General features: G+C 40.8%; 1 protein-coding gene across 1 annotated transcript in view; it reads left to right on the top strand.

Annotated features, from left to right (window-relative positions):
• The first annotated feature begins 268 nt into the window (after positions 1-268).
• LOC122561477 (leucine-rich repeat and guanylate kinase domain-containing protein-like) overlaps positions 269-8,216 on the top strand; it is a 159,783-nt gene continuing 151,835 nt past the window's right edge. The window contains exons 1-3 of the mRNA XM_043713222.1: positions 269-686; positions 3,355-3,462; positions 6,212-6,293. Coding sequence (XP_043569157.1) covers positions 372-686; positions 3,355-3,462; positions 6,212-6,293 — 505 coding nt within the window. The 5' untranslated portion in view covers positions 269-371. The remainder of the gene's footprint in view (positions 687-3,354; positions 3,463-6,211; positions 6,294-8,216) is intronic.

The raw sequence follows: 8,216 nt of genomic DNA, 5'->3' as shown, positions 1-8,216 counted from the left end.
TGGAATAACTTCTTCAATGCCAAAAAGACAGCATTGTCTGTTTTCATCTGATTTCCAACGTCTGCAGTATTATACTTTTATTTTCGTAGTAAATGTTACGACTAGTTTCTTTTCCTGGATCGTTATTCACCTACCAAGATCTTTTGCCTCCCCTCAAGGATGCTACAAGTACGTGCGCATGTGCAGCGGCGGTGCTCTGTGGGAGTTGTAGTTCGCGACATGACCTCCGTGAGGCACTGTGGGTCCGGCCGTCTCCTAGCAACCGTCTTGACAACAAGATGGCGGCCGTCGAAGCGAGGGCTGAGAGTGGATAAACGCTGCTGTTTGCAAACCGGGAGAAGCGGGTTCACTCGCCCTTGTCGTTTGAGGTGATGGAGGTGGCGGCGACGATTAGCGAGGGCGATACGCTGCTCGAGGAGTCGGTGGTGGAGGAAGAAGAAGAGGACATGCAAGAACAGGAGGGCATGATGTGGCAGCTACTGGAGGAGATGGTGCAGGAGTGCGCTGGCGAGGCTCTGGAGGAAGGTGTACAGGAACTGGCCGGGGAGCTGCTGGACGAACTGCTGGACGAAGAGAGCGGGGAGGTGGTGGAAGAGTTCAACAAGGAGCTGCTGGACAGCGCCCTGAGCAGCAGCGAGAGCAGCGACTTGGAGGAATGCGAGAGCCCTGCGCAGGAGGTGGTGGAGGTTTGTAGCCAATATAAGTGGAATAAAGCCACCCTAAAAGGAATTTTAGTCAGTCCAACAAGAGTTGCAATCAGGCGAAAGTATGGACTGCAGATGCTGGAGATCAGAGTCAAGATTAGAGTGGTGCTGGAAAAGCACAGCAGGTCAGGCAGCATTGAGGAGCAGGAAAATCGACATTTCGAGTAAAAGCCCCAGAATGAGGAAGAGTTGGAATCAGGCCATTCTAACTGCATCTAGAATCTCCCTACAGAGAATCACCCCAGTAACCTCACTCCAAAGCTTGAATACAAGCATTTGGGCTGGACAGACCAGATGCAGGGTTTTCCTTGGTTGGTGAGTTAAGAACCGGGGGAGCATATTTGAGAATATGGGGTAGACCATTTAAAGCTGAGATAGCGAAAGATTTCCTCACTCAAATGATAGCAAACCTCTCAAATTCTCTCCCACGGAAGGTTGTGTAGGCCAACTTGCTGAATATATTAAAGAAAGCGGTACATTTTAAAGGTATCAAGGTGCATGGACCTGTTCAATGATTACCTTAGGATGTTCATATTGGAGGATTCAGTGATGGTTAGACTATCTCTTGTTGGAGATGGTAATTATCTGGCATTTGTGTGATACAAATGTTATTTGTCACTTATCGGCTCAAGTCTAGATGTTGTTCAGGTCTTGCCAGATGTGGACATTGGCTGCTTCAGTATCTGGACAGTTGCGGTTGACGCTGAATGTTGTGCAACTACCAACCAAATCTTCAGTTATGACCTTATGATGGAAAGATGATCATTGTTGAAGCAGCTAAAGACGATTCGGCCTAGGACACTATCCTGAAGAACTGGGCTTTTGTGCTGCAGTAGTAGCATCCTTGCCTCTGAGCCAGGAGACGCAGGTTTAAGTCCTCCCTGCTTCAGAAATGTGTAATAATATCTCTGAACATGATTTAGAGATGCCGGTGTTGGACTGAGGTGTACAAAGTTAAAAATTACACAGCACTAGGTTACAGTCCAACTGGTTTATTTGGAAGCACGAGCTTACAGAGTGCTGCTCCTTCATCAGGCGTCCACAGAACTGTCAGCAAGTTATTCCTTTGCAAGTACTGCTTGATAGTACTGTTGATGACTTCTTCCATCACTTTAATGATGATTGAGGGTAGACTGTTAGGGCATTAATTGGCCAGGTTGGATTTTTCATGCTTTGTCTGCATAGGACATAGGAAACTTTTCACATTTACCAGTCAATGTTATAGTTGTATTGAAACAGCTTATCTGGGGTGTGGCTACTTTTGGAGCAATTGTTTTCAGTATAGTTACTGGAATGTTCTCACGATCCATAGCCTTTGCAGTATCAGGTGTCTTCAGCCTTTTTTTGGTATCAAGTAAAGTGAATCAAATGGATTGAAGATTGGCACCAGCTATGCCAGAGACCTCAGGAGGAGGTTGAGTTGACTCATCTACTCGCACTTCCAACTTAAGTTTGTTGCAAATACTTCAATTTTGTCTACTTTTATCAGAACCAAGCCCACTTCATTGCAGTGTCATTCCAGTGGAAATTCTATCATGTCATTAGAATTGGGAACCAACAGTATATTAATGAAAATCAAATCACAGGAAATGAAATAAGCACAGTGGCTCAGTGGTTAGCACTGCTGCCTTGCAGGGACCTGGGTTCGATTCCACCCTCGGGCATCTGTGTGGAGTCTGCAAATTTTCCCCATGTCTGTATGGGTTTCCTCTGAGTGCATCAGTTTCCTCCAACAGTCCAAGGATGTACATGTCAGGTGGATTGGCCAAACTAAATTGCCCATAGTATCCAAGGATGTGTAGGTTAGGCAGATTAGCCATGTAAAATGAGGGGTACAGGGGTGGGTGTGGGTGGGATACTCTTCGGAAGGTAGATGTAGACTCAATGAGCCAAGTGGCCTTCTTCCACGTTGAAGGGATTCTGTATTATGTTCGAATTGAACTATGGATTTGAGCTATGTTATGGCTTGGTGATAGTAATTCAAACTCTGAGCTGAGCAAGTCTGCTATATTCCAAGGTACCTTAAAATAACTAAGCAACTGATTTTGTAAATTAATAGATCTTAGAGGGATAGACCTGCCCCTCAGGCTGCCGATAAGTCAGTTTCCCAGCATGTTGTATAAGCTGAACATGCACCTGAGGTTAAAAGTAAAACTTAATAAGCCATTTCCACTGAACTAACAAGATCAGGAGAATAATAGAAGTGAAATTTTTGACTACAAAGTGTAAGGTTTATTACAAGCTTAGTTAGCAATGGGCTCAGTTCCTCTATGCTGGTAAGATAGTTCATACACACTTGTCATTTCCTAATTCTCATGTCTTGCTGATCAATGCTAAATACTTTGGGCTGTGGGAAGTATGTCGTCTGCCCCAGATGACCTGAAACTACTTTAGCAAATTTCACAATAGCTTATTATAAATGTGCTTATATGTTGAGATGGATTCCTGAATCTTTTGTTATGGTACTCTATGCCTGACACCTAGAATATTTTTCTCTTTACTGTCTTACATTTACCATATCACCATCACTGCACAGCTGAGATCACTGTACTGACTGGTGCATTTATTTATGAATTGCTACAATAAATGCCTTTATTTGGTGCACATCAAGGAAACATTTGAAATTTGCAAAAAGGGTCTTGTTTTGCAGGAAGAATTTGATGGTGTACTAACAGAAGATATACTAGCAAAAGGTCTATCAAACCTGAGACATTCAGCAACTGGATTAGAACAGACCTATGTCCATCTCTCCATTCCAGTAAGTCAGCACAAAATGTTACTGAAAATGCTATTGGCTGATGGTATCCAAATATAAATTTGAACTGTTGGTGAACTGAATATATATTAAGTTATAAGCTACCACTTCTCATGGGATTATGATACATGATATAATGCTTTGCATGCCTACATTGCAAATGTCTGGTTAGATTAATAACCACTTTTTAGGGCACATGGAATGTTTAGATCTGTTTTCATCAATTCATCTCAGCCATAGAACAGATCTGGAAATTTCTGGTATTGAATTCTCACATGAGCCATAAAAAAGTGAGTACATCCACTCACTCACTTCAAATCTCTACAAGGTTCCATCTGAAATCACTGCTGGCCATGCCCATTTGCATGCAGGATCCCTTCATCAGTAGTGTGAATCTTTTAATAAGTACTGCTTGATGGAAGAGCTTGCAATTTTCTTCATCATCATGCATTGCATTCACAGTATATTAACCTTGCATTAAAGGTCACCAAGACACTCACTTGTCAGGAATTGCATTCTTAATAGCAAAGTTATTCCATAATGATAGAGAAGATTTGCTCTTGCAGGCTCTGCAAACTCAGTTTCAAAGGAGACAGTCACAGAAGTGTCCCATCTGCTTTGAGCCAAGTCCAATCATAAAAATAGCATCCACCATCAAGATGAGCATGGCACTCAACCTTTATACATCTGACATCTTCCAACTCACAGATTTTATATATTTGTCAAGTTGCTGTGCATAGATTTCTTAAATAGGAAACTACAGCATTGTCCAGAGGTGAAAACACTTAATTTCTTTCCCACAGAACTATGAGTGTAATTATGACACAGTTTCCTAATTCGTTGCTTTGTGAGATTTTATCAGAAGCTCCTTCCAACTGGGATAATGATAGATTGTGAGATCAGTCATGCAGTGCTAATCTGTAATGGTACTCCTCCGAATATATAAACAGAACAAAACAGCAAGCAGATAGTTTTGACCTTCTATTTTTGAAGAGTGGGAGATTTAAATGCTTCAACTATTCCAATTGGTTTTACAGTTTCATTGAGTGTATTCACATTTGATGCACATTCATGTCAATGTTTAACAATCCTAAAGGACATTTGATATTGCCCAAAGTTGTCTTGGGCTATAACTAGAAAGGGTATCTTACGTTTTCAAAAGGGTAACCTTCCTCTCCAAAGAATTCGAGTAAGTTTATATACACTCCTATTGGGTCTAATATGTAAAGCATCTTGGAAGGAGGTAGTGATGTAGTAGTAATGTCACTAGCCTAGTAATTCAGAATCCTAGGCTAATGTTCATGGGTTCTTGGGACATGGAATTGAATCTCACCATAGCAGATCATGAAATTTGAATTCAATAAAAAATTTGGAGTTAGTAAACAACGAATGGTAATCATGTAACCACTGTCAAATGTTGTGAAAATCCGTTTGGTTCACTAATATCTTTTAGGGAAGTAAATCTATGATCCTTACTTGGCCTGGCCCACATGTGACATCCAACTTACAGCAATATGGTCAACTTTTAACTGCTGTCTGAGCAATAAATGCAGGTCTAGCTAGTGACACCCATGTCCCAACACATTAAAAAAAAAGGATATTCCCATACATCACATTAGTCTGAAATAAGCCGTGGTTTTGTATGTGGAGTTGTCACCATGAAACGTACATATCCAATGTGTGACCGACTGTGAAACCAGTTGGGAGCCACGTTCAGGAAGGGGCTTTTGAATTTGGCACAACAGTGCAATTTTGGCTAAGCCTCAGACCCTCTCCATGTGCATATAAAATCGGATCTAAGCATGTAATGGAGGCAGCTAAATTTGAAGAATTCAAGAAGTAATCAGAAAAGGAAGATCTGCAGCTCTGCAGGGAGAAGGTAGGGAAATGACTCTAGGTGAACTGTTTGTTTTAGATAGCCAGCACAAGACAAAACAGGACTAATAGCTTCCTTCTATGCTGTATTCATTCTGTGGTTCCAGTGTTAGTGTTCTCCTGCATTATTTTCCATAACCAGAAAAGCAATCCAAACAAATACCAAATAGGTTGAAAACACTTTGATCAAGCATGAGTAAAATTAGTGTATTTTCGCCCAATGTTTCCCATCTGTACTGGTCTATTCCATTTTCTGGAAAAGCAAAGCAGGTCAGGTAGCATCCAAGGAGCAGGATAATCAATGTTTCGGGCATAAGGCCTTCATCAGGGCTGATGAAGGGCTTATGCCTGAAACGTTAATTCGCCCGCTCCTCGGATGCTGCCTGACTTGCTGCCTGACCAGCACCACACTCTCGACTGCAGATGCTAAAGATCAGCGTCCTCACTTTCTCTATTCCACTTTCTAACTATTCACATCCTTGGCCATTGACCTTTTGAATACGATTCATTAACCGGAGAAGTAAATGTGCTGTTTGATGCCAGGTTTATAAAAACAGGAGTGGAACAAGTTAGATTCAGGTGATCCTGTACTCCTTTATCTTAGGTCCAAAGTATACCTGACAACTGATTTAATAACATCTGGCACTGTTGCAAATTTTGTGTTATGGTTTGACATAAACATGTGTGTGACTGATCTCATAATCTGAGTGATGGAGGTATGCCAAGCCAAAACTAAAAACCTGGGGTAAATGTTAGAATTACCCTGATAAAGCTTATGAGGGTTAGGTTTCAAATAAAATTTCTCTATAAGATATGAATGTATTATTATTTCACTTTATCCAGTGTTTGTGCAATTAAATCCTTTTTTGTTTTTCAGAATTGCAAACTATGTGACATCTCTATTCTTTACAATTACATGCATCTCCAGAAGTTGGAACTCCCCTACAATAAAATAACAGGTATAAATATTTGGATCATTTCACTGGAAGGTTTTTACAATGGATTTAAAGAACTTTGCAGGAATACAGTAAAGTTATTAATCCTCACTAACCTAACACTGTAGCCTAGATTTACTTTGAACCTAAGTGGTCAGTTGGCCTCCAACAATAAAGCAGTATCAATTCCAATAATATTCTAGGAGGGCTTCTGACATGTGGTTATGACTCAATATTATCAGGGCTGGAATATCTGACCATGATAAGCTGCCACTGCGCATTGAGAGCTGGGTATTGTTTATCAGTGGATCACAGAGTAGCCATTGAAGAATAGGTAGTGAAGTGGTGGAAACAAGGCATAATTTGTTCAACACTAGAGGCTAAAATGTTGGTTAGATAGAATCCTAGCATATGCTTGTTCCTGTCAGTGTTGTATTCCAACTCTTATCACAGAACTCCCACCCAACTGATTACTTGATCCTAATATACACATCCAGTACTCGCCCAATTATCCCTTAATTTTAAACATATAACCATCACCTTTTCCCTAGTTCCATTTGGTCTCAGGCAACCATGCAAGACCCTGTTATACTGTAACAAAGATGGTCTTGGAGAAAAGAGGGGTCACTAGGATGAATGTCCTCATACGTCTCCATGGACACCCACTGAAGTGCCCAATTCAGCAAGTAGAAAATAGGCTTGTCATTCATGACTTTGAATGATGCAAAACACTTTGCTGCTAATGAAATATTTTTGAAACGTAGTCACTGATGTAATATCAGAAATCCAGCAGTCAATTTGTTCATAACAAGTTCCCATGAATAGTAATGTGACAATGACTTTTTAAAAAAATTATGTTGATTGAGCAACAAATATTGACAGGAGTCTCTCTAAACACTACATTCTATAGATTGTCCTTGGTGTAACTGGCTTGTTTATGCTACTTTGGAGGGCAAAGATTCAAGCATGTTAGTGTGGAACTGGAGTCATGAATAGGCTAGACTGCTAAGAATGACAAGTTTTGATTCAATTAATTAGATCATAAGATCATACATAACAGGAACAGGAGTAAGCTGTCAGGCCCCTCGAACCTTATCTGCTATTCAGTAGGATCATAGCTGAACCAACACTCATCATCTCCACTTTCCCATAACTCTTGACTCCCTGGCTAATCAAGATTCTATTGATTTCAGCATTAAATACACCCAAAGATTCTGCCCCCACAGCTGTCTGTGGTAAGGAGTTCCAAAGACTCTCAATGTTCTGAGAGAAGAAATTCCTCATCTCAGTCTTAAATTGGAGCCCCTTAATTCTGAGACTGTGCTCTCTGGTCTTGGACTGTCCCATGAGAAGAAACACCCTCTCAGCATTTACCCTGTCAAGCCCCTTAAGAATCCTATGTTTCAAAGAGATCACCTCTCATTCTCAAGTGATTAGAGTCCTAACCTGTTTAATCTTTACTCATAAGACAATCTTTCCATAATAAGAATCATCCAAGTGAACCTTCAAATTTCCTCCAATGAAATAAAATCTTTTCTTAAAATAAAGGGACCAAAACTGTTCGCAGTACTGCAGATGTGGTCTTACCAGCACCTTGTACAGCTATAGTAAAATTTCCCTGCTCTTATGCTCCAAATGCTTTGAAATAAGGGCCAACAGATGCCCATATAATAATTTTATGGTCACTTTGACCATTATTACCTCTGAAAAATCTGAATTCATGTTACTAACCAATCACAGTGGGATTTTAAAAGTGGAGGAATGGGATTGTGGGAGATACAGCAGTTTGGATCAGTAATTGGCTTGCTGAAAGAAGACAGAGGGTGGTGGTTGATGGGAAATGTTCATCCTGGAGTCCAGTTACCAGTGGTGTACCGCAAGGGTCAATGTTGGGTCCACTGCTGTTCGTCATTTTTATAAATGACCTGGATGAGGGTGTAGAAGGGT

Source organism: Chiloscyllium plagiosum, chromosome 23, assembly GCF_004010195.1.
Source record: "Chiloscyllium plagiosum isolate BGI_BamShark_2017 chromosome 23, ASM401019v2, whole genome shotgun sequence".
Classification (NCBI taxonomy): Eukaryota; Metazoa; Chordata; class Chondrichthyes; order Orectolobiformes; family Hemiscylliidae; genus Chiloscyllium; species Chiloscyllium plagiosum.
The sequence above is the reverse complement of the archived record's forward strand: the minus strand, read 5'-3'. Positions and strand labels throughout refer to the sequence as shown.